The sequence below is a fragment of the Xiphophorus maculatus genome, chromosome 9 (genome assembly GCF_002775205.1).
Source record: "Xiphophorus maculatus strain JP 163 A chromosome 9, X_maculatus-5.0-male, whole genome shotgun sequence".
NCBI lineage: Eukaryota > Metazoa > Chordata > Actinopteri > Cyprinodontiformes > Poeciliidae > Xiphophorus > Xiphophorus maculatus.
In genome coordinates this window covers 13,925,836-13,953,588 of record NC_036451.1, presented here as the reverse complement: position 1 = coordinate 13,953,588, position 27,753 = coordinate 13,925,836, and the positions used below count along the sequence as shown (strand labels likewise).

The window sequence follows — 27,753 nt, the reverse complement described above, 5'->3', positions numbered from 1 at the left end:
GGTATTGGTGGAAAATAAGCACTTTAAGCTGAGAAAATACAAAGTGGATGATCAAATGTGTGTTGTAGATACAGTGCCTAGAAGAATGACTTCCACTCTTGTAGGTTTCTTCTGTTTTTGCAATTTTTTTGGCAAATTTTACTTTCAGGTAGAGATGAAAATGATATCGGCCCGATGTTAGAAAGTAATCAGCCCATCTGATACTTGATATCTGGTTTTGCCACCTTTAGCAGAAACAACTGACATCCAGCATTTCCAATAACTGGCGATAAGTCTCTTAACAAGAATTTTGGCACATTTTGGCAGAAATGTTTTAATTGTTTGGTTATGAGATTTTTTTTTGATTAAACCTTTATTTAACAAGAAAAAGAAAAAACTCCATTGTGATGGAGAATTTTTTCACAACGGTGACCTGACCAATAAAGGCAGTAGCACATGTCAAGACAATCACAGAATAAAATACAGTAGTTATCACAATATTAATTTTAAATGTAAGAGCATGTTTGACATGAACAGCCTGTTATTGTTATGCCTGGTTATCTATTAATTCAGTCTTTACTCCAGTTTTCTGCAGCCTGACCAGTTTTAAATTCAGATTAGATCATCTCACTCTGATTTGGGTCTGCACTTTAGCAAGACAAATCCAAAACTCTCATCTTCCTGTATTATCCAACACCACATACAGAAATACCATTATTATTGTAGCATTCTGGGTATTTTTTCCTATGGATGAAGACATTTCTAAATAATAACAGTATTTAGAAGGGACGACACTTTGGAAAGAAATATCTACATATTTTCATGTAAACAATGCATAAAAACTTTAAAAGTTTACATCTACCTGTCAGTCTACTGTAATTTGAAACTTGAGCAAGCAAAGCACCAAGACTGGCTGTAGCTGATGGACCTTCAACTTCCTGAAGCCGAACTTGGCAAAGGTACCTGTTATGGTATTTGGTCCAGCCCTTTGCAAAACATTCTGGACATGTCACTGGGTAGAGACAAAGCCTAAAGCTCTTTAGCAAAAACTTTTTGTTTAAAGTTTTCATCTTGCTGTTTGACTCTTATTATGTCAAAGTAAATTTTGACAATGAAGGTGCTCAGATTATGTCTTTACTTCAAACACATTAGTTCAATATATTTAATGCAATGTCTGAAGTGAGTTTTCAAATGTAATTGCACATTTTAAGCCGTTGTGTCTAATTGTCTCTTTTTTACAAAAGCAGAGTGTGGGTTTGCTCTGCAGAGGGCTGGATCACATTTGGCATGATAGTTCCCCGACTCCCTCCACCGGTTTTTCCTGAAGATGCGCCCCAGGCATTATCAGAGCGAGAAGAAGGAAATAAACCTACATAAGTCAACATCAGTATAAAGGCTTTTTTCACTTAACGCAGTAACGTGAAAAACATTTAACAAGGAAGGAGGAAGACTGTCAAGGCTTTATTCATTTTTTTCTTTTTCTTTTGTTTTTTACCATGAAGTACTTTCATTTTGATATCTAGACAGAAACCTGTGAGGTAGGTAATTAGCAGTTCAACCCCCTCTAGCTTCTCTCCCTCCCTCTCCAAACAGTGGGTGTGTCTTCATGTCTGAACACGGCGTGCTGCAGTTGACAGACGGCTGTACTCACATTTCTACCTGCCAGGTGAGACACGGAAAAATGGCCTGTCCTCGCTGCTTATTGCGCTCACCTTTCTTCAGTACCTAAACCATCAGATGATTCCCACCAGGACAGGTGAGCTGATTTAACTCTGAATTTTATTTCTCTTTATCACCATTAAGGTCGCTCAGTTTGCAAGAACACCTGCTGCAGCTGACTTATTGTAGCATACAAAGACGAGTTTGAGCTTGAATAAATATTTGTTTGAATATCTTCTGCTATTTGTTTTAGTGACAGCAAGGAAAAGGACGATCACACACGCGCTCATTCATGTGCTGTTAAACCAAAATCCTTTTTTTTCTGTCTTCTCTTTGACAGGATCCTTTTACAGCAGTTCAGTTGCCCACATAGCTGGAAACTTTGCCTGGGAATTTCTCAGCTTTAAAATTTCAGTCATTGTTTCTGGTCGTGTGTGTGACGTGCATCCACATCTAAAAATGGGAGAGAGATCCACAGTGGGAGGACTGAGTGGATGCTTGTGAGGGTTTTCAACAAAATCAGCTCAGATAATGTGTAATCTGCCTGTTTGCTGCTGGTTTTATTTAGTAAATCTTCTCTGGAAGCTACAAAGCAGCAGCCTCATGGCAGTAGGCCTCATCCTCTTGTAGATCTGAAACCCTAAAAATCCAGTGTGCATTTCAGATGTTATTAAAACTACAAGACATCGAGAAGTGAAGCTGAAATCCTGTCTGAGCTCAGCGGCAGCAAAACACATTTTGTTCAGAGATGTTAAACCTGCGACAATTCACTTGTCATAGCCCACAGGAGGGCACGGCAGTGGTGTTACCACATGCACACAAACCTCCAGTAATGTCAGGTATGTTGGTGAACCAGCTCCACTTATCCGTTCTCACATGATGGGCGTCAGCTCTGTACTTTCCTTGAGCGGTGGCTCAATTTAATTAAAATTCTGACAGAGGGGGGAAAAGTACTTCCAGCAAATGATGGCAGCAAACAGCTCATACAAGGAAATAGTTGAGCGCATTTGCACACATTTCCATTCTGTTTGGAGAGATGCATAAAGGACAGAAGTGTTTTTCTCCGTTTTATTAAAGGCTCTTACTAGTGCAAATGTTATTTGCACTAATACAAACATTGTTTTACAATTGTTTTCTGTAATTGATGAAATAAACTCACCACCATTAATGTCTGGGCTTTGCTCATTTCAGTGCATAACAAACACCTTGAGATCTGCACACAAGCAGATTCCTGCAAATTGTGAAGCTGGCAGACCAGTAGCAGAACAACAGTGTTTGTATCCATACTTAGCTTTGTCCACAGCGTCGGTACAGATTGCAAATGATGTCGTAGTTTTGTGTGGAGCTGAAAACACACAACCAGCACAATATCTACCATCTAAAAGTGAGTAAAAGAAATTGTCTCAAAATCAGAGAAAGACATCATTTGCTAAATTTTCAGGAAAGCTTTGGAAAAGATACAATTCTGCCAAAATGTAATTAGTTTCACTGAAAGCAAGTTTAGGATCACAGTTTGAGAACCAAAGGTCACCACTAGGGTGACCTATATCGGTGATAATGGTTACAGGTGAAACCATTAACTGTACCCATTATGATCTGTAATAAGTACATTTGAAGAAAAAACAACCCAGAATTGCCTTGTTTACAGCAGTTTCCTATTGTGAGAACTGTGATAACTGCTGGTCGAAAAACACAAACATCTCAAATCCATTGACTGACAGCATACAGTGAAAAGTTAAGACCTTTAGCAAGTATTGTAAATTAAAATGGTATGTCTGAACTTAAAATAATTTAAACGATTTTAAACATTTGTTGAATATTTAGATCTTATCTCAAGTCCTTCAAGTTAATAGTAATCAGATAATATTGACATATTTCATACCTTTAATACAGCAAAGATTTATAATCTTGGGGTTCTTATGATCAATAAACACAAGAACTCAAAACTGATCAGTTAAATCACTTTTTAATCCCCAATCACTGAGGCGCCCACAAGGTGGCGCTCTCTTCAAATAATACATTAGAAGTCCCATTTATAAAGGAAATGGATCTGCTACAGCTTTACAATTTCTCAACCATTTTAAGTCCCTGAAAAGTAATAACATATGGCACACATCTCATTCAGTCAACAGTTAGCACAAAGTTCAATTCAACATCTTCATGTTTGTCTCCAGCAACGCAAACGGCTCATACTTGGGTTTTAATAAACTGCCACATTTCTGCCTGCAGCAGGAAAACTCGTTTTGGAAGCTAGTTTTCTATTTCAGCAACATTTATGACAACATGGGAGTTCAGAAGCAGCACTGAGTATTCAAAAAAAATTGCCATTATATTAATTTCCCTAAACTTAAAAGAATAAATGTGCTCTTCATTTTCTGTTCCTTTACTAAAAAAAAACAAAACAAAAAAAACAGAAAATAATAAATCTATCTTTCAGCAGGACTTCTCTTCATTAAGATGAACTTGTGCTGTGTAATTGTCTGTTATCTTGATTCCGTACAGGAAGGGATGTCTGCCTTTGAATTAAAGACAAAAACCTGGAAGTGACATCAGAAAAAGCTTGAGCATGAGAAAACAATGGCAGGAAAGTCAACATTTTGTATAAAAATAAATAGAAAGGTCCCTTTGTGAACATATATAACTGGTACAGCACAAAATCAAAAGTAATCTAGAATTTTACACAATCATTTCACATACTGACAGCACATCAGGATTAAAAGAAAACCAAACATACCACCTCTGTGCAGTAAGCACAATTTCAGCTTCGACAGACAAGCAACGTACATGCATCTCAGTTTCAGACTGGAGATATGAAAAAGTGGCAGAAAAGTCCTTTTATACAGAGGATATGAACAAGTAGATATTTTGTTTATTCACAGAGAACATTATTGGCTTTTTGTGGCTTTAGCCCTTTCTGATCATTAAGTAAGAGCCGGATTATTTAATATACAGCTGAAATGCATGTACAGTCTCAGTAAGCATGCACAGAGAAACAGTGATTCATTTACAGTCATACTACGTTCAGTTTGAAGGTACAGAGGATAAACAATGCCTCTGAAAAGCAGGAAAGAACGGCCAGAAGCCATTTAATGGATTGTTACTGAGCTCGTTGTAACAAAATAAAACAAAAACAGAGCCAGAGCTAACAGCACCGTGTTAAAGGCCTGTTTTAATTCTTCTAAAATAAGAGCAAGAGAATAAACCCCCTAAAAGTCACGGGCTGAGTGGCACATAGAGAGAGTCTGTCTATTGAACAGCACATATGTAAAAAGCAGCTGCCATGTTGATATACAAGACACTGTAGCAGCTGGAGCAGACTGACATGTCCAACATGAAGAAACTACACGGCTCCAGTACGTCCACCTAGAAGAGGCATAAAGCCTTGATGATGATGATTATGATGATGACGATGATGGCACAATCCAGAGTAAAACAAACGTGAGCACGCAATGACCAGAGCAAGTGAAAAGCCAGATCCTTTAAACACCTCAGAATCATGGGAGATTTTTGTGGCTAAACTGCTCCTTTGGCTAGTGCTAACGTCATTATTAACAAATAGAAAATACAAAAAAAAATATACAATAAAAATGTTGTTCCAACACTGCTCCAAAAAAAAAAAAAAAAAAAAGAACACAAAAAAATTCCAAGTCTAAACACAAAGATTGTATCAACGTTTTTGGTGAATGGTCAAAAAAGATAAATATTTTAAAAAAGGAAAAGACTACACAAAGAAAAAGATGGATGGTTGACAGCATGTTTGGATAAGGTACAGTCATTTTAAGGTACAGATCTCGAGTCACCGCTTCTGATAGGCACCTGAAAAACAACAGATATTTATTAGGATGCTTTGTATTGGTTCATCAGGTCTCTTATCTCTGTGTATTTTGTTTCTATTGCTGATCCAAGCATCCAATAATTTTGAAAAAATATAATAAAAATAAAAAAATGACTCACTGACCAATCACAAAAATTTTCCATGTGAAAATTTCTGATCTTTTAAGAATACTATGAAGTACCTCTATAAGTTGCTTCAGGTCTTTGTGGAGGGCGAGAGGCAGCATGGTGGTCCGAGTAGACGTAGACCGAGCTAACATTCTCATAATCAGGAGTGCGAGGCTGAGGAGGCCTGAGACAACAGAGACACATCAGTCATCTGGTGCACAAACAGAATCTGATTTACTGATTTACTGGAGTAAAACTACTGGTTGTTGAATGGGCCTTGTACCGGACAGGTCTGTTGTTGTTTCTCTGTCTGTGATATTCATACTCATCTCTCGATCTGGGCCACGCAGCTTCCTCTGAACTTGGCTGTGAGCGGATAAATAAATAAGTCAATAAATGAATAATTTAGCTGTAAAAAATTACATTAACAAAACAACAATACAACAATCCGCTAGGTAAGTCAAATAAATAGCATAATTAAAAAGTCAGTTATACATGTAAACAAATAAGTCTGTAAATAAATGTAAACAAGGCACAAATACAAGTCATTTTAATTCAGGCAGTAAAAATTTAAAAAATATTAGTTAATAAGTTGGTAAGAAAATAAATAATTGGTTGCAGTGGTTCAATGGAGTTTGACCTATACAACAGAAAACGGAAACATCATTTCTTTTTTATCGTCAAGCCAACAAGTGATTGTCGCTACTTGATCGTCCAATGCTACAAGTCAATGACTCTGCTGGGTTTCCATAAACACAAACTTTTTAAACTACTTTGAATATTTAATAAAACACTGAGTACTGTTCAATGACTAGGATTAATTAGAATGAATGTATGATTAAATTGAAACTATTTTTATGTAAAGTGCCTTGCAACAACATTTGTTGTGAATTGGTAATTTATAAATAAAATTAACTGAATTGAATTAAAGTCCCTTGTGTTGTGCAGCAGCACTGTACAACTAAACAGAAGTGGATCATGTGGCCATTGGGAGTTACCTTGTAGTTTCCCTCTGGTCGTTTCCTCTCCACGGCCATCTTCTCCATGGCCATCCTCTCTCGTTCCTTCTCTTTCTCACGTTCTCGGTTTTTTCTGTACTCCTTCTTCTCCTTTTCCATCAAGGATCGAGCAATTTCCTGTCAGATCGACAAAACAAAGATAGCAAAAGAACGACAAGGATCCATGTCCAATAGGATTTCATGTGCACTCAGTTGAAATACTGTTCTCATTAAACAATCTGAAAATGAGGAGACCAATTACCATAGCAGGACTTTAACTACTGAAATATTTGTCTTTAAATAATCAATGGCTTAAGCATCAATTTAAAACTCAGGTTTGCCTGTGAACAGGCAAACTCTCTGAACTAAGGACAAAAACAAAAAAATACACCAAAAAGATGTAAAACAAGACTTTATTAAAACTTGCCTCGTCTTTTGCCACCTGAGCTGCACGCTCCTTCATATTGCTCATTCGCTGAAAGAAGAAACATTTAAAAACTTGAATTAAAATAAAAATAAATGAGGTGGAAAAAAAAGAGAAAAAAGCATACCAGACTTAACACTGAAAGGGAAAACAATTACAGGGTGTGCCTGCAGTTTGTGGCAAGGCAAGTTTATTTGTAGCGTGCATTTAAGCAACAAGACATTTCAAAGTGTTCTCACCTTGAGTTCCTCCTCCTGAAGTCTTCTGGCGACCTCCATGTCCTTCAGCTCTTGCTCCCGAAGGTCAAGGTTCGTCAACCCCTTTGTGGCTTCAGTCAATCCATACTCGGTTTCTGGGATAACTGAGCCACTTCCTTTGTCAACATGGCCTGTAGGAGCAACCCCATGAAATGGTTGGTCTATGCCAGAACACTGGGAAACCAAGAACCGGTGAGAATACTACTGCTTGTTTCTGCACAATCAAGGAAGAACGATTGGATATGCTTCTTTTGATTATAGAGAGAGAGGTTTATCTAATTATGAAAATGTGTTTTCTTATTAACCGATTGCAAAATATCTAATTGGTCAGAAGCTATTCATATGTTGTCATGTGGCATGTTTCAAAGGGCTGCAGTGTATCTTTACTGGTGTGAATCATCATGTTTTGTTTAGTAGTTTCTCCTAATTTGGTTAATATTACAACCAGCTGAGCAGCCCTGAAGCTCGTTGTTAATGCCAAACCGTTCCAGTTCATGAAACCTGCAGAACATGAAGAACACCCAGACTCAACATCACAAACCAGGAAACAATGGCAGAAAGAGAAAATCCCAGAACATGGAAGCAGAGAGAAACATCTAAACCATCAGAGCCACTAGTGATTTGTCCGTTAGATCAACCCACCACCGAAAATTTTCACAGCGGAAAGCAAGGGCAGCAACCACACAAACACCCGACAGCGCCCAGAGGGGACTGGTGGTACCTGTCTCTCTGCTGGGCTGGCTGTGACTGCGCTCTGTTCCAGGAGACTCAACCTGCAGGAGGTCCCGGATCTCCCTGGTTCCTCCTCGAGCCTCGCTGTTTGTTAACACGTCAAACACTTCTACTGGGCTGGAGTGGATGAGCTGCCGGCTCCTGGCCTTCCTCCCACCATCATCCTCTTCCTCCTCCCAGGAGCCCCTCTTGTCTCTTGGCCTGTCCCTGATGTATTCTGACTCCAAAAAGTCCAGATCAAGTGCTCGGTCCCTGCTCCTGGTTTGTTGTCTGTCCTTTTGTCTGTGTCTGTCTCCGTCTCTCGGTCCGTCATCGCTTGGTATTCTATCTCTGGATTTTTCCCGTTCTCTTCTCTGCCTGGCATCCTGCTCCCTTCCTCTTGTATACTCCTCTATGTGTCTCTCCGTTTTATAGTCCCTGTCCCTATCATGTCTTTGCCTGTCTTTCTCCCTGTCCTTGTCTCTTTCTACAGTAGTATGTGGAGGCGGCGGTCTGGCTGGTTTTTCCTTCCTTCTCATCACTCCATCTTCCATTTGCCCCTGCTCCCTGGCTCTGCCAGTGTATGAAGGCTCAAACTCTGGGTAGCTGTCCCCATGCTTGCCTCTAGAGGGCAGTAGGTGCTCTGGACACGGGTCTGCGTGCTTGCTGCGGCCTCGCTCTGCCTCCATGTAGTGCTCTGGGTATCTGGAGTGACCACGAAGTGCTGCAGAGTCTTGCTTTGGGTGCCGGCTCCTTTTAGCCTCAGCAGAATAATAATCTGGAGAGTGTTTTCTGTTTGAGCGCGAAGGAGAGTATGAATCATGTAGGTCTGGAGATCTAGACGTCTGACGGGTTCGTTTGTCCACATCGGCAGATCTTGGCTCTGATGAAGGACGAGGTGGGGGAAGAATAGTGAGGAAAAAACAACAACAAACAGGATGCTATGAGCCAAGACTGCTGTTAAGCATGCAGGTAAACGCAGCACCTGTGAGGAGAGGGATGGTCAAGGCACAGAGAGAATGCCATGGACGTAGGTGTTAGACGCTCCCAAAATGCCCAGAACTGTTTGCTTTGTGTTTCGAAGTTAGTGTGTGTTATTCAAGAAAATAAAAACATTAGTTACATATTTAAATAATGCTTTCACAATACTGTGCAGCTCATTTCCTGTTCATGCTATAAGAAATCTGGAATTATTGCAACAACAAACGTTCAGGACAACACCGATCAGAGCTGGGAAAACACCTCAATGAAAACCAGTCTGCTGGCTGTTAGCATGTGACAGACAAAGCAAGTGGAAATGAACAAAGCTCAGATGAGAGTCATTGCAAAGGAATTCCTGTTATCTGACAGCCTGCTCAAATCAAATCGACTTAGCTGTGTAAAAGAAAAAAAAAGAAGAGGGAGGAACAGAAATAACTGGTGCCTGCTCCAAGGTGACAAGACAAGTTTTAAATTTTATTCTTTTCTGTTCGGCTGAGGAAAACGGAGCATGGATGAGGTGTGTTTAAAATCCAGTGTCAGGCGGAGACCTCCGTACCGGAAACTAGCTGGTCTGTAGGTCACTGAGATTAGCAAATACAGTAAAGAGACCTCATTTCCTGTGAGAAGCCCGATAAGAATCAACTGGTTTCGCACGAGTGCTAATATGAGGTACAGTTTTGAGAGAAAATGAACCTTAGCCTATGTGAAAAAGTAATCCTCTGCCTGCCTTCATGCATCTGCAGCACCTGGCAATGAATGTTTTACATCACTATTAAGAATATCGACTCACTCTTCTTACCAGAATTGTTTTAATTCATCCGTAAAAAACATCTCAATTAGATTTAAGTTTGAACTTTAACTAGGCCACTCCAAAACCTTAATTTTGTTTGAGTCATTCAGAAGTGGACTCATTTGTGTGTGTTTGATCATTTTCCATCTCTGTATCTCAAGTTCACTTAAGCTTAAAGCTGCAGTACGTAACTTTTATTTAATAAAATGATTTTTTTTTTTACATATTTGTTAAAACTGTCACTATGTCATGGTAGTATAACAGACAGAATGTGAAAAAAATAAATAAATAATTTTTAAAAAATCGAGCGACCTGTGGTCCTACTGCCATCTGCAGAATTACACTCATTTATCATTGCCTGGTATCAATAAGTAAAGAGCTGAAATATTCAACTGTGACACAAGTTGCATATTTCTGATGGAAATCTAACATGCAGAGCACCACTACAGTCAAAAATGGTTCACATACCAACACATTTAAGCAAAGTTACAATCCTGTAACCTGCAAGTTGCTTGCTGACGTCTTTCCCACATTGGTTGAGATACAGAGTAAACAAAAGAGCAACCACAGCCTCCAGCAAGATCACACTTAACCTGCTATGTGAACACACAAACCCAGCAGGGAGTTCACAATGCGAGCAGTGACGTAACTTACAGGGCTGGACGGCAAACATAGCGCTGCTGCCACAAAAATTATTATGAGAGCAAGTAAGAGCGGCTGCAACCGGCGCAAGGAGCTCAGGCAACACGATGGATTCAGACAACATTGATAGAGGGGGGCAGAAAGGCCCGACGGCTGCAGACACTTGCCCAGTCCTGTTTATGTCAACAAAGAGGCCAGTGTCTTTGTCTACATAAAGCCACAAGCACTCAGAAGCCACCTTTTTGAGAAGTGAGAGTCAATCCGCCAGCTGAGAAAACCTGAGGATCAACACACTTTTTAATAAAAGAGAGACGAAACTATCTGGTAACCATTGAGATAAAAATGTTCTTTTTACATCTTCCCATAAAAAAAATCTCAATGTTTTGGGGGGGAATGTCAGAGTCTATTTGACCTGCTACATTCAGCCAGATGAGAAGACTCCGAAGGAGGGAAAAGAAAGAAACCACACCCAAATTCACACCCTCAATCGAAAAACTTCAAGGCTGTGCTCAGACCTCGATGCTGCATGCTTAAAATGGAATGAGATATTTTCTACAAAGAAATCTTCATTTAGAAAACTGGAAATGATGTTCATTAAAATTCGTCAGCATGGGGTGAAATTTACAAAGCGCAGAAAAGAAAATGCCTTTTTATGCAGTCAAAATAATATGGCACTACAGCACAGGCAGGAGTGGGATGAGAATGAAAAACAATGTGCGACACAAAGATGCTTGCCAACATATCAGAAGTGTGGCTAAACGCTAAAACTTATGTTTCTGAGGTGTAAAAATCACTTAAGGATTCATGGGGTGTTCTTATAATACATTCCTTAATCACTAACACTTCTGCTCATTTATAATTAGACAAAGCACATTAAAGCTGTAATTCAAGCCCACTAAAAATCCCTTTACATCAGCAGCTGCACTCTGTTCTCCCCCGGGTCTAATTCTAGATCTTTCCCTCTAGTCAGCGGCAGCAATCACAAGGACCCCAATGAATCAAAGGCAAATCCTCTCGCGTTTTCAGCGTTGGAAGGAAACGGTCGTCTTGAAGGAAAAAAAAAACCATCTTTACCCCTGTAGTCCCACATGAGCTCATACAGGCATCAAAAGGAAACAGCAAAACATCAACATGAGCTGTGGTGTGCTCCCCACCTCCGTGATCCTCAAAGTAATCCTCCTCATATTTTGCTTCCATCTGTTTCTGTCTCCTCCTTTCCTCTTTCATCATCTCCTTCTCATGCAGCTTTCGAGCGATGGCCTGCAAAAAACAAACAAAACAGACCAAAGTGAACATAAAACTGGATCATCTGTAACAAATGTGTTTGATCTGAAACAATGTGTTATGGGGTAAGCAAATCATCATTCCATATTTTACAAGTATCAAAATGAGGAACAGTGTTGTTGATAGTCATTCAGATTTACACACAGTTTCATGGACAATGGATGAATCGATTAGGTTTGAACAATTTATGCCAGTTGTTTATGAAAGTGTATTTAAAGATTTTCTTTTAGTAAACAGTAAGATGACAGGAAAAAGGGTGAAGAAAGAGAGGGAAGTCATGCTGCAAATGGCCCAAGCCAGGGAATTAAACCCGGAGCAACCGTGCCGATGACTGTAGCCTTTGCACGTATTAAACATCGTCTGTGAGAGTTTGTGTTTCTTACTGCATCCTTCTCTTCCTGCTGTCGCTGCTGCTCCGCCTGTCGGACCAGTTCTTCCTGAATCTCATGTGCAATCTCCACGTCCTGTCGCTCGCTGGGAATCCCAAAGAGTTGGTGAGCCAAAACAAGATGGAATCAAACAAGAAAGAGAAAGGTTAGGATACTAGCAAGGTGGCTGTGGTCACTTCAAATATTTCAAGTGAACATCAGTAAACATTTTTGATTTTTTGGTTTTATTCAGATACGTATAATCCATCCATAAAATACAGTAAAGAATTTGTGTGTGTGTCTTAATTTTTTTCCTGATAAATGCTTTGACATCTGAGGATTAAGGATTTCTATAATTATTCAGCTAATAAGCATTGAAATACTTCTGAATATTATTAATAAAATACTTCAAAGCAATCCTTGGGTGTAAAGTGTAATCTGGAGAATAACCAGAGATGTTGGAGGAGTTTTTTGGCAGGAGCTTCTCTGTGATGTTGATCTCAAAAGGCTGCCTTGGCTCGCTCCTCTGCAAACATGTAGGCAACACCATCTGACTAGAAAGCTGTCACAGTCCACTAAAGGGCAGACACCACAGATTTTCTACCCTGCGCTGCACCTGTAAGCAATGTGAGTGTTAACAGCACAGAACGAGTTGAGCTCGATAAACAGGAGGGTAAAAAAATATTAGTGGCATCTTAATTTAAAGTACCAGGTGTCTGTTTTTGGCATTAGTCTGTGAATGCCTGCTTGGAGGTCTGTGAGTGGGAGTGCTTGATGTGGCAGTAAACACGATGGAGGATCAGTCCTCTCTCTACTGGAACAGTCCATGCATGTTTGAAACAGAACTTCATACACTGACATCAACCGAGTCAGCAGTGCCACCATGATTGTACAAATTGAAACTTTCCGGAAAGAATTTCAAATTACGTTTCGAAACTCGTCCAGCAGACGTTATCACAGATTTGATTGACTTCTTACTACTAAAGACTGTGGAACTGAACTCAAAATCTGGCATTTCTAATCAATGCACACTAGTAAACAGATTTAGGTTAGATTTAAGGCAAGATTATGTCCTGTTTTATCATTAATCTGATGTAGCCACAGTGACCACAGATGAGAGCCAGGTTTTCGCTACTAAACCAACATTTAATGTTGAGTTTGAGAGCCCAGTGATACATTTTACAACCTAGTTGAAGCTGAAGTGGCTCAGGTAAAAAGTAATCCTAGCATTACCCAAAGAACTAAAGATCCGACAAAAATGTAGTGTTGAGCTGATATCCTTGACTTCACTTCAATCAGAATTTTGCTAACTCAAATTTAAGACTATAATGAATGACATTTAAGATCTGTACTGCAGCATAAATGTACCAAACTACTTCTGTATATTTTAGCTTTTTTGTACAGAATGTGACAGAAGTGAGCGTGTGGCAAAGATGAATGTCATTTAGCAAACTGACAGTAAATTTACACTCGACAACTATAGACACAGAGCAGCTAACTAGCTAGCAAAGGTATTTTAGCAGCTAGTTAGCAGTAGGCTCAACAACCTCGAGTTACAGAATGCAATGACAATGTCTGCATGTGACCTAAACGTTTCCAGAGTTTCAAAGACAAAACTACATTTGAAATGAGGCAAACCAATGAAAATAGTGTTCTTTAAAGGGCTGGTTTAAAGATCCTATGTGTGAAACTTGCAAACACACCCTAAACAACAAAGAGCTGCATTTGATGCATCTTCTGTGTTTGCAGGCAAAAGCAAAAACATCAACAGAGAGAACAAAACTGTAAACAATGCAAGAGCGGGTTGGGATCACTCGTTGTCCAAAAGTGCATACAGATCCAATTTGCTTTAAAGTCTACATTTATCATGACCACAGGTCAAAGCCTCTTTCTCTAGCATTTTCTTTCTATTATTTGTCTGTCAATGTTTCTCTCTTTAACTGTTTAACAGACTGACAGATGGCCCCACCCAGTCAATTCCAGAATGCATTGGGTTGTAACATCTGTGGTAATTCTCTATTTGCCTCACTATTTGTGTTTTTATGAACACCATCAGTGTCTAAGAAAAATGTTTAAGATTCTGACAAAGCATAAGGCAGATTGTGGGGGTGCATGTGCGTGTGTTTGGTTTTGCTGATAAGGAAGTACAAATGTGACAAAAAAAACCCACTACCACCAACTATGAGATAAAATTAACTTTTGTGTGGCAAAGATGTAAAAAAAAAATATTGGTGTTAATGATTTCATTATGCAGTAATATCTGTCTAAGGCACATTTTTATAAACAAATATGCAAAGTTTTCCCTTGTATCACCTTATAAATGCTATTCAGGAATGGGACATTCATTGCCAAAATAAGAAGGGTGAGCTACAAACTTCAAAATGCTCACAGGGTAAAAAAAAATTGCTTTTGCAGCTGCAGCTGCTGTAATTTAAAGGCGTTTTGTTTAACCAGTGTGGGCGTATCTAAAATACCCACATGTCACTGTTCTGTTTCTGGTTCTGAATCTTGGCCATCTCGTCCTCCTCCTCCTGCAGCTTCTTGGCCACCTGCAGGTCCTTCTGCACCAGGCGGCTCTTATGGACGTTGGAAGCCAAGTGACTTTCAACTGCAGACACAAAAAGACAAGCACTGCTCTGAAAGGAACTGCGTACACACAAAGTGAAGACATGCTTCTTTATGTTTTCCTATCCGACGAGCCTTTGGGTTGTGAAGACCGTCTACAGAAGACAAGATAAACGTTTGGGGCAGCAGACACGTTTGGGTCTCGTAATGAAAAAAAAAAGCACAACTCGATTCATTGAGAAATGAAGGTTGCAGCTGAGGCGTCTATCCAAGGTTACACGATGGCACACCGTGGCCGTACCAGATGATAAATCCTGCTTTGCTGACGCACTCGCTGCACTTTGCAGGCATGGAGAGCATCAGTCACTCGCTCGGCTCCGTTTCACCCAGTTATTGATCTGCTGCCAGCTTTGAGCGAAAAGGACCAATCATATTTGGCGACTTAACAGAGAGAAGCTACTATAAGTTTTTGTTCTACGCAGCTGGGATCGAAAGAGGAAACTGAGTCATGGCTGTGCCAAAGTGATGAAGGGTCAAAGGGTTAACATTGATTTTTCTTTGAGAGGTTTTGATTACTTGAACCCTTATGGAAACTGTTTAGGGGATAGTTGATGTCACAACCTATGACATTAACAGACAGACAGGAGTGAGGTTTATACGTCGTTTTGTCTGCCATCGATTCATCTTTTGAAGGGAGGAGGAATGAAAACACAAACTTTAGTTTGAAAAGATAACTCATCTGAGATTTGGAATTTGTTCTCTTTAGTGAAGAGAACAAATTTCAAACGCTGACGGAGCTATGCGAAAATTATATTCCATCTGACAACGGGATGCTTAAGTTTATGCGCAACATTTGAAATGAAAATAAAACCAGATGCTGAATAGAATTTGATGAACGTTTTTGTGACAACCATCTGTTTAAAAAAGTTATCTTTGTACATTAAGTGGACTAGAATGTGACATTAGCCAGTTGTCTTCTTCAGGGTCAAAGGTGAAATGAAAAGATCAGTAATGGCACAATGATGTATAGCTGGCGATCATCATGGATAGGAAATACAAAGTGATTATCTCCAACGCAGGCTCAGAGTTTAGTTAGGCCACATCTGGTCGGCTTAGTACATAATTAACTTTGTTATAGTGATTTCAAGTGTCATATTGATGACATGGATAAAAAAGCCCATTGTTTAGCATGTACAGTTTTTCACTATGTAAACAGAAATGAACAACATGTTTTAAAAAAAAACCTAATCTGAGCAATGACGTGTGACCTTTATAAAATCAACAAATAAGTGATGCCAAAGAATATGTGAAGACGTTCTTTAAATCTAGACTGATTAGGGAATTTAGATTTGTCTGTCCATCTCGACAGGAAAAGCCTTTCAGCCAAACTCAAGAGGAGGCAGATCAAACCAACAAACATCAAGATAAAATAGCAACTTCTAGAGAAATACATGATGTAATTTATCTAAATAAGATTAAAAACAAAAAATCAGCAGCCGGACAACAAATCCTTCAAAATAACATGCAGCTTTTTGTTCCCATATTATGTAATAAAAGTCCCACAAACTGAGCTAATGGGTCGTATGAGGACTAACAGACACACCCAGACATTACAATATGGCAGATTCAAACCAGACCACCTTTGTCCTACAAATAAGATAAGGCTCCAAAGCATCTGCCAGCACTCTGCACCATCTACTCGGTTAACTGTGCAGGGGAAGCTGATTTTATGTTGGTTTAATGGGCGATTCATCCACTGACGCTGCAGATTCACTTTAAATTTATTCTCCAAATGGGGCGACATCATGGAGCATGGTGGGCATTGGAGATGCCACACTTCAAAAGACGCTTTTATGTTTTATTTCAAAGAGATGAAGAATACAGCATAATAAAAAAAAATTCAAATTTTCTTTTTAAAAATCAGCATTTGAAAAAACTCTACAGGTATTTTTTTATGTTTTCTTTTTAATGCAGATTGATAATCAGCCAAATAAACTTACATTCTTATTCCAATATTTGGAGAAACTTATTGCTAGTATAAAAAAAACAACAAAAAGACATTTTCAACACGCTTAGCAATGGGTCCACCACAGCATACAGTCAGAGCCTCATAAAACCTAAATGTTGCACTAAAAATAACACACACAAATTACCAAATGGACTGCTTCACAAGCCCAATTACATGAGTGCAGCATGCAGCTGTGTTATAAAACAGCAAAGTAACTGTTCAATCATGTTTTGTGACTAAAAGCAAAAACCCAAATGATAACATGATATTGTCCATTTCTACTAAAGACACATTTAGTTGAAATAGGCAGTAGTTAGGAGTCTTATGAGCTCAGCATATGAGGATTCAGAGACAGAAACAAAGCATGTCTGAACTGTGCTTTCTTACTTTCTTGTTCTTGGAGGTTGTAGGCCAGGGAGTGGTCTTCCAGCACAGCAAAATCTTTGCAGACTGAGCAGGGAAGAAAAGCAGAAAAAAACACAATATATTAAAATCCAATTCAGTACTTAAAATATAATTTATAATTTTAATAACTGAATGATATAACATTAAGACTATGAGTCACACAAGCTAAATCTCAATGACGTTTTTCACATCTTTACAGTGACATCCCGTTCATTTGCTAACAACAAACAGTTCATTTAGTTTGCTGATTTTTATACGAGACACGTAAAAAAAATTTCAATATGGTCTGGATAGCTTGGTAAGAACACAATTTATGAATAATTTGGAATCGATACATTTTTAGACAAAAAATATCTTAGACCTGGCTTTCTAAACCTAGAGACAGAGAGATTTAAAGAGTGAGGTGGATTAGCATTGCTTGTCAACTCATTGTGTCAGCTGGGACATGATATAATCTCAGCTGCCCAGAAACTGAGCTGTTAGCTGTTGTTGTATACAGCAACAGTTTTTGTTTAGTAACCTTTTCAGAGTCATTGTGAGACAGACTGCTACAGGAGATCCTTCCTGCCCACAAGATCACCATTCACAACAGAACTTTGAAGAAACATGATACGAGTTAAGGTCACAATTTAACTGAATTCTCCTTTGGGATAAATAAAACATTTCTGAACTGAACTAAACAATTTGCTAACAAGAAAAATCTGATTCAGGCAGCCAGAACTGCAAAGACTAAGAATGGGTTGGCATCTGGGACAGGTGACTGATTCAGCTTTAAATATTAAAGAATAAACAGAGAAGAACAGAAGAGGTTTTCCTGGAAATACCGATTTCCTATTTTCTTCTTCATGTGACCTGCTGATTCTGCATTTCTTAAAGACTATAATATGCAAAAGAAAAGATCTGCTGTCAGTTTCTTGATTGAGGAAAAGAGTTTGAGTGTAACAAATAATGAAGATATATTTTTAACAGTTAATGCATCAAAACTTATTTTCTTAATTACACTTGCTCATAGTTGATGTTTTAATAAAACTAAGGTTTTTTTTTTTTTTTTAGTTTTGATGCCTTTAATGAATTTAAGTATTAATCTGCTGTTTAGTACGGAGCCCTCTAGGGGACATGGGGATTTTTTTTTCTTTTGCGTTCCCTCGCAAACCTTTTGCGTTACCTCGCAAAACCTTTTGCGTTCCCTCGCAAAACCTTTTGCGTTCCCTCGCAAAACCTTTTGCGTTCCCTCGCAAATGTTTTGCGTTACCTAGCAATACTGTACTGGTCAGTTATGCAGCATAATTAAATACTGCAAGCCTTTCCTACGGTGGGCGCCGTACTTTATGCTTTAATATAAGGTTATGTGAGGTATTTCCATGAATTTTAATATCTTTTTGTGAAATATCTGAAGTTTTATATCTTTCTTTAGGATAGAAAGGCACCACAAACCTACGATATAAACAGAAACCTTCCGTAAGTAGGAAAGAAATAAAAATGCATTATAATTTGGACTATTTCTGAGTTATTATCGCGGGTAATAAATCATCTTACAGTTTTGATTGTGTCTCTGTTGTGTTCGTAGTCTGAATGGTTTAAAGAGCTGCTTTCAGTGCCGCTCCATCTTAGCCTTAACAGACATAAACATGCAGTAATAAATGAATCGATTTTCAATCAGTGTTTTGCACCAAACAGTTAATAATAATAAACACGTTTTCACTGAGGCTCTGTAAGAGCCATATGAATGAAATAAGTAATTATTGATATGACAGGAGCAGCGGCTTTGACACTTAGGTGTGTCTACGTGGGAGTGACGTCACCAGGTATGAATGGGAAGGATACTGGCTTTGTGTGTATTAGGAAGCGGTGAGCGGGGTGGTCAGTCCTTGCAAAGTTTGGAGCCTGATCATCAAAATGGAATAAATCGATAATTGTGACAGAACAAAGAAAAGGTTTGGAGTTGATTGATACACAGACAGATGAGATTCCATGAGTTAACCCAGTGCGGCCCTTTACCATCATTAGTTTGTCGTGTTTTTAATAATAAAAACTTGTTAACAGTAAAAACTGCTTGGTGCAAAACACTGATTGAAAATCGATTTATTACTGCATGTTTATGTCTGTTAAGGCTAAGATGGAGCGGCACTGAAAGCAGCTCTTTAAACCATTCAGAACACAACAGAGACACAATCAAAACTGTCAGATGATTTATTACCCGCGATAATAACTCAGAAATAGTCCAAATTATAATGTGTTTTTATTTCTTTCCTACTTACGGAAAGTTTCTGTTTATATCGTAGGTTTGTGGTGCCTTTCTATCCTAAGGAAAGATATAAAACTTCAGATATTTCACAAAAAGATACTAAAATTCATGGAAATACCTCACATAACCTTATATTAAAGCATAAAGTACGGCGCCCACCGTAGGAAAGGCTTACAGTATTCAATTATGCTGCATAATTGACCAGTACAGTATTGCGAGGTAACGCAAAACTTTTGCGAGGGAACACAAAAGTTTTGCGAGGGAACGCAAAAGGTTTTGCGAGGGAACGCAAAAGGTTTGCGAGGGAACGCAAAAGAAAAAAAAATCCCCATGTCCCCTAGAGGGCTCCGTAGTTTAGCAAGCACGCGTCACCAAGAGGAAACTCGGTCATTCTGATTTCTGATCGATTGATTAGTGCATCTAAAGTTTTTTTCGGATGTTTTATATCTGAACAGAGATGCAAAGCCAAACTATGTTTCTCAGTCTTATAAATAGGGCCATCATGTTGTCTGAAGAAGAAATGAAACCATAAAACAGGAACTACCATTTGCACTTAGACCAAAAGAGGATCTCAACATATTAGTTAAATATAATTCTGCCTCTTTTCTTCATGCTAGGAAAAAGCCAAAAAGGACAAACAGCTATTTTACAGAGCAGCTGATTAAGAAACCAAAAACTGTTGCACAGCTCCATGTATCACTAAACAACAAATAAAAATACACAAAATTACACAAAATCTAGATGTTTTACTATTTTAAATTGCTCTGTATAATTTCTGCACAAGCACCACAGTGATAGAATCTAATGTGACAATCACTGATCATTTTCCACTGAATGCAAACCTACAGCAGTATTTACATATCTAGTTTTAGTATAACTACTTAAGGTACTAGTGTGGTTTGAACAATCCTCCAGGAAACAATTCTGTATGTAGAATGGGTGCTTTCCACATAGAAAACACCTAGCAGTCCCTCACATCCATCTGAAACATTCTGAAATGAGCCCACCAGATTTTCTTTCCTCAATTTATTTTAAGGTTTGGGACAAATTTGTCTTCAAATGCAGAAAGTTTCCTGCGTAGGAGAGCAAAGCCGGGGGATTAAAACTGCAACTAATTGTTGATCCGAGCTGAAGTTAATTTCCTCTGCCTCTGCTGGAAAAACTAAACATCACCGTTCGCCAATGCAACATTTAGCAATAGTGTCATGCTACTGGAAGTTGCTCTCGACTCTGCATCTCTCTCTTTAGTAAGGACTGCTCTGCAGCAAAAAATATCAGGCGAGAATCAGATGTAGTAAATGGCTAAACGATGACAAGAGAAGGCCATGAACTCCATAAGTCCCCACACTGTTTCCTGCCAGTCTGGAATTTGATTAACAGAACAAAGACATGACCATATGCTTAATCCTCTTAACCAAAGAACCCTAAATGTTTTGTTGCTCATTTGTTCTTACCTTAACTGCAGTTTTAAGACTAAATTAGAGTTTGTAGGACAGCTGCAAAGAGCAACGCTTTGGCAAACAGTGTTTACAACACCCATCTAAGAGGGACAGAAGTATTGAAGTTTACAGCTGAGGTTAAGGTCGATTTAAACACATATGGTTGGAAATTAGAGGAGCATTGTATACAGAGCAATAGATAAACAAACTCAACTCCTGATTAGGTTAAGTGGGCACCTTCTTAAAAAGTCTCTTTTTAACACCATGTAAGGGAATATAAGATAGTCATAGGCTGGTTACCGTTATTAGAGCTATGCTTGGTTTTTCAAAAAAATATTTTCCTTCCCACCATTTCTATGGCTTAAAATAATGTAATTGTGACACCGTATAAAGCTAATGGCCAGAATTTCATCCAGCTTTGTGAAGCATACAGTAGAGCAGCCTTGTCTTTCTCAAACATGTTGCTGTGCACTTCCAGTCAGCTGGATGAAGTTAGTTGACTACAGCTTTATGGGAATATTTCCAAGCCTTAAAAACACATAAGTCATGTTGAAGCGAAAGATGTACCAAAAGTAACAATAAACATTATACATATCAATACAATTGTATAAACCAGCATGTCACATAATTTCAGCAGCAGTAAGAATAATTTGCTTTTCTGTTTTATAAATTAAAAAAAAAACACTTGGGTAACTGGTGTATATGACATTTTAATGGTAGTTTGATAATATTGTGCTATTTTTAGCAAAGGTTACTGAACCTTAATCAAGGTTGTGAAAAAATCTCAGGCCTGATTCACAACTTCTCCGACTGCTCGCTGCATATTTGCCTCTGCAGACATGACTGAGCAGTGGAAACGCAGGTTTCTTCTCCCTCTGACCAGAATAACAAGCATGGTGCTGAGCAGCTGCTTCACACTGACACGCATGGGTCGTTTAAGCACAACACACACCCATTGGTGATTCATTTCTACTTAAAAACCCCTTCAGGCAGCTGGTATCAGTAACAATAGAAGGACGTCGTTTCGCGCCTGTTTGTTATGTTTGACAGATGATTTAAGCATATCAGAGTAAAGACAAAAGCTCACAGCCAAAACACAACAGGGTTAGTCATATGTGTCATAATTGAGCTCGTCTTCAGAGCTCTGGCTGAGCAACATACCTAAATAACCAGGCAACAACTCCATGTGATCAGCCTCGAGTCAGCTGACCAAAGAAACGCCACTATTACAGAATTACAGAGCCACATTCATATTCACATTTAAGAAATTTTACTTTAGCCCAATGACAGAGAAAACGCGGACACAATAATAAATGTTTCGTTCAGTTATCCTGACAGGAGGATTCAACGGAATAAAAAAAAAAAAATCTACGACACCTGCAGATTTGGCTAAGGATTACGGTGTCTATATGCGAGTCTAGTGTAGTCAATGCTGCTTAGTATGCTAGCATCCGTTATCTCCCATCACTGCTAAAGCATTTGAAACCAAACACCCTCATTTACTGGTTCAACGTTATTTCTCAGACAGTGTCATCCACCCGCTGGCTAGTTTCGCATTCATTTGAGAAACGTGTTATTGACATTACCCTCTTTCACTCCAGGTAGTTTTTTCTGGTCGATGCTAACGTTACATTCAGCCATGTCGTCACCGGTAAGAAGTCAAAAAAAAAAAAAAAAAAACCCCGCTGACTTTCGAAGGTTAACGGCAGTCCGGTGATTGATCGCCTTTGCTCGTAAATCCCGGATTGATGGTCCAGGTGGTGGACTGCTGTTTTGATTAGTTTCGGTCACCACCCTCCGCCGATACGTCGCTGCTGAAGAGCTGGCGTGTCAGATTTCCGCCGAGCGTCCCTCCCTCCGTGTCTGACCGTGGACGCTTCCGACACCCTGACCACCAAGCCAACAAGAGCTACTGCACTTCCGGAGTAGAGATTTCAAAGTAAAAGCTTCGAGCTTCCAGTAGTGCGGTTCTTGCATGAATCTCTGGACAAGTCCTTTCTTCTGCCACCACATTTACACAAGCTTAGACATGCAAAAACTTGCATGTATGGTATTTTCCTACGTCAACATATTTTTATTCAAGTGAAAGTAAGAAGTAGCCACCCAAGAAATTGCTCAAATTAGAGTGAAAACACACGTGGTAAAAAAAAAAAAAACAGGCTATTCAAGAACTGAATAACTGAATCACGTTTTATTAAATATTTTTAAATGATGGATTCAGACAAAGCAAAATATACAGCTCAGTTCTGGTATTTTAAAGAAGTAAAATAATTCAAATAGCATTATTTAATTACAAGATTTTCCAAGTGAAAATCTATACTTACAGTAGGTAGTGTATAAAGCTTGTAAGTACTTTCATGACAAAATCAACTCTTTACTGTAGTCACTTGACCTCCAAATGGCCAGACAGGCTCAGCAGATAAAAAATAGCATTATAGCAATGGTAATAAAACAAGAATACTCACTTTAACATTAACTGTAAGTTTGTATCTGTGTCTAGCATTTTTGTTCCTTTATTTACATGTGTAAATAATCACAGAGCAGCCAGGAATTTCAACCAAATAATAAAAGTCTCAAATAAAACTCAAATAAAAGTAAAAAGCATAGGGTAGTGAAACATTTTTTTCAAAAACATTACTCATGCACACGTAACTGAGTAAATGTAACCAGTTGCTACCCAGTTGTCCGATACATTTGTTTTTGTTATTGCTCCAATGAGTATGGTAATTACAAAACTTTTTCTCCTTCCTGCTCCCTTTTTCAGTTGTGTATAGTACTGTAAGTGGATGTGTTTGTGAATTAATGATGAAATTTGCTAAATCGAATAAATTGATTGACTTATTGATTGGTCAACAACATATCACCTACCAAGTTCACAAATAAGAGAAATCTTCGCCTATTGGACTATATTATATTGCTTGTCTTTGTTATTAATGTCATCATTATTCATATGGTTATTAAGTTATAATTGATCATTTTTCATGAAATCGTAATTATATTTTTACACTGATTCTAGTACAATGTCATTAAAACAAAACAAAAAAAAGGCTTTTAATGTGGATAGAGCACTTTGAGATATTATGGAAGAGCAAAAGAAATCAGCCACTAAGATGATAAACAATCAGAATGACACACTTGACCAAACTGCAATATATAATACCCTCTATGATAAAAAATAAAATAAAAATCTTGACAGAAAAAGCTAAACAGGCAAAAAAATAAACACAATCACAAGCTTTCTCACAAATACTGACAGACTTTTATGCATGTGTACTGCATACCATAAATTCAAAGCTGTTTCTCTTGAGTCACACACTGATAAACAAATAAGAGGAAATGTGGGAGTTTTGTCTCTTGTTCAGGGACAAAGTGACATGTGATGTGGCTGAGAACAAAGCTGCACTCATTCACACTGCAGAGCTTCACCCTAACCCAGAAATAGCCACACAAATGTCCAAAACAGACACAATAAGAACAATCTTTATCAAGATTCAAAATAGCCCAGGGCCATGAAAAATTAAAGCATGGAAAAATCAAGAAGGCAAACTTTAATTGTTTCTAAATGTGTTGCAGCTCTGTAGTCTTATCATTTTTATAACTGTAGGTCAAATTACAATCACTCTAAATGCACAATCTTCATCCGAATGACACAAATAGAACAAAACAAAAACACACAAAAACACTAAAAGATGCCTCTAATTGTTTAAATTCATTTTAAAAGTCCTAGTTGACCAACTTCCGGTATAAGTCCGGCTACATGTGTTTACGTTGACAATCTCGCCTTTCAAGGTTTTGTGACTGTTCATTGCCGCAGCAGCTGCATCTTCAGTCTCTAAGGAAATACTGGTGAAAAGGCAGGGATCCAGCTGATAAACAATGCTAGCGACACTTTTGTGTGGGGGTATCATAAAAATAAAAGTTCGTAAAGAAACAATAAATCCTCCTGCTTGTTTGAGACTAGTCGCCAGAGATTGGTTGTGAACACGCCTTTTCATTTCTCTAGCTGCCATTTCCCACAAACTAAGGCGACCGCACAGCAGCACAGCATATTTTGAATATGTTAATGTGTTACTGCTCCCTCTAGTGCTTACTGAGTCAACATGCTGGTCATACATAATTAAAGCAGTTTTATGGGGCAGCTGCAGCCCATTTACCAACCAACATATTTCTACAGTCCATACTTAGAGTCCATACCTGAACACTTTAAGTTTTATTTACCATCCAATACATTTCCCCAGACTCTGTCACTCCTCTGAAAGGGACAGAACCTTGTGCTTTAAATTATTAATAACCTTAATATTTTTTCCACACATTTTTACCTTGCAAGAACAAACTTCAATATGTATTATTAGTGTGTGTGAAAGATCAGCATAACATAATCCAGGAAGACAAGAAAAGAGTACTTCAATTTATCAGCAATACCCAGAAGCAGGCATAAAGCCTACTGTGCCATTTGGTGGTCAAATGAGTATGCATTAAACCGTACATATTGTCAAAATTTTATTGTTCTTACAAACAGGTAAGGTAATTTTATGTATATAGAAAATGTTCAGCATCAAGGCAATTCAAAGTTATTTACATGAAGAACAAACAAACAAATGAAGTCATTTTTATGCTTTAAAAATATAATAGAAATTGCAAAAACACTTTATATTTTTATATAACTGGTTACATGGACTGGATGTTGGCATGTTGCCTTGTATCAAGAAGATCCTTATTGGTTCATATCTTGGCCTGGGGTCTTTCTGCATAGAGTTTGCATGTGTGTTTCTGAGTTCTCTCTGAGTATCTGGCTTCCTTCTACAGGCCAAAAACATGACTTGGATTAATTGGCCTCTCTAAATTGCCCTTTTGTGTGAGTGTGTGAGTACATGGTTATTTGTCTCTGTGTACTCTACCGCTCGCCCAATATACCATTACCAGATAGGCACCTGTCCCCACTTAATTCTACACTTATTAGTTGAGAACATATTTTGGTTACTCTACCCTAGTCTACTCATCCATCCATTGTTCATAAGTTGACAATGGAAGGATGAGTAGACTACCCTAGTCTACTGGGCTAGGGTAGTCTAGCCTAGTCTACTCATCCATCCACTACCCTAGTCTACTCATCTATCCACTTATGATCCATTGTTCATAAGTTGACAATGGATGGATGGGTGTTGCCTATTTAATGTCCATTGGACGAGACCTACCTTCTGTACAGATCACCAGACTCTTGCAAAGCAACATAGAGACAAAGAGGACAAACAATGATGCCCACACCCACTCACACCTACACAACGTAGGTGTGTGTCTGCACTCACAGACACACTCACATACCTAAGGGAAATTTAGGAAACAATCAACCTAACAATTTTGTTTTGGGACTGTGTGAATCAGAATATGGCAACATACATTTTGGGAGACCATGCAATTTTCATGGAGAAAGACCCAACAGGTGAAGGTTCAGTCTCTTATTTTTCAACAACCCTGAATGTACAAACAGAGCCACAACATAATAGTTTGGGGAAAAAAAACCTGTTTGAGTTCACTCGGTTAATAAAAAATACATTTAGGGGTGTGGCTCTAATAATCCCAAAACTGAAAGAAAAAATGTAAGGGCCAAAAAAGTGTTTGCAATTCAGGTTGCAAATATAATTCAAATAGCGCTTTAATTCTCAAGTCACATTAATTTTCATCATTAGGAATCAAAGAAGCATTTTTGTATACTTTAGACAGAAGGGACTCACTTAACTATATAGAGAACAAAAATGTTTTTCTAGAATTTAAGAGGAATCAGTAGTAAAAAATTTTGCTAACCCTAATTAGAGATTTTTTCTAACACTCCCCCTAAATAATTTGTTAAAATTATTAAATCATTAAAATATTAATTGCAGTAAATTTTACTGCAAGTTTAATTTAAATTACCTGAAATTACACTCGTCTTTCTTGTCACATACCAGTATATCTTGACAGAAGTGAGGAGTATGTAACGACTAAATGACTTCAGCTTTATGGCTTAAATTGAAGACTCCCAAGTTTTCAGCTTAGAGTAGGAATTAGCATACATCATCATACAATTTTTGCAGGTGATTTCCTATATCACACCTGCACAGTTTCTGCTCCTTAGGCAGATATGGACAACATTACTTCCTTAACATGCATGGAAGACTGCTGAGACCCATCAGATGTTGACACGATCCCAGTGATGGATGCTCCTTCTGCCTTGAATCAGTCCTGAAGATTGAGGATCTCATCTCTTCCTGTGGCGCTCCAATAGACTGAACCAATTCACTCACCTCTCTTCACCAGACCAACACACTCCCATGTTGCTATATAAGGAAGCAATTACGGTAAAAGAAAAGCATGTGCAGGTGCCAAGAACATTTGACAGGGGTCTCTCATAACCAAGCGGCTGATTGATAACTTCCTATCACTTTGATTTGGCCATGTCAGAGTGATGAAGGGTTACTGCCCTGCAACTGCAACGTCACAGCACCGTATTTCATTCAAACGCTTCACGGTCTCTATGAGATTGTGAGCTTTTGACGAAGTCTAAAGCGACTACATGTTGATTTAAGACTCAAGGAGCGAACTGGCTCCTCCTCTCAGCTAAAAGACTTATAAATGTATACTGACAGAATGGATCCAAAGGAGAGGATCCATTGAGTTGTGTAAAAGCTGCTCATAGTGCAGGAGTTCATTGAGGACCATTCACCGAGTGCCATGGACAGGGCCACAGTCACAAACTGCTCTCTGGGACTCCTTGGTTTACTGTTACTGCAAGGAGTGATCAGTGTGGAGGGGAGGAGCATATTTACCTCTGGTGAGTATGCAAAAAATGTAAATGTTGTGTTCCTTCATGGGGCTGAACAAGATATTTGTTTTTCCTTAAAGTGGGACTTTCATTTGCTTTGTATGTTCAGGAAACCATGTTTTTAACCTCAGAGACGACCCAGACATTCAGAGCAAGATTATTGCATTGCTGTTTCACAAAACCCTGGCTAGTGGTGAAAAAGACGACCCAGTGGGTAGGTTAAGTTCCTAAACATGCATTCTACTTCTGAAATCAAT

The 27,753-nt window shown here is 38.5% G+C and overlaps 1 protein-coding gene and 1 long non-coding RNA gene across 2 annotated transcripts; one reads left to right on the top strand and one right to left on the bottom strand.

Annotated features, from left to right (window-relative positions):
- The first annotated feature begins 1,579 nt into the window (after positions 1-1,579).
- On the top strand, positions 1,580-2,810 carry LOC111609714. The gene is made up of 2 exons (XR_002753283.1): positions 1,580-1,735; positions 1,979-2,810. It is a non-coding gene; the product is annotated as an uncharacterized LOC111609714 (long non-coding RNA).
- Positions 2,811-3,588: 778 nt separating this feature from the next.
- Positions 3,589-22,592, bottom strand: ccdc50 (coiled-coil domain containing 50). Its single transcript, XM_023339686.1, has 12 exons — positions 22,284-22,592; positions 16,996-17,058; positions 14,514-14,643; positions 12,051-12,141; positions 11,538-11,643; positions 7,981-8,853; positions 7,242-7,390; positions 7,006-7,053; positions 6,579-6,716; positions 5,864-5,946; positions 5,655-5,764; positions 3,589-5,454 (listed from the first exon to the last, which is right to left on the bottom strand). Exons 1-12 carry the CDS (start codon positions 22,336-22,338, stop codon positions 5,435-5,437), a joined length of 1,866 nt encoding a protein of 621 aa, XP_023195454.1. The 5' UTR covers positions 22,339-22,592; the 3' UTR covers positions 3,589-5,434.
- Between the last annotated feature and the right edge of the window lie 5,161 nt (positions 22,593-27,753).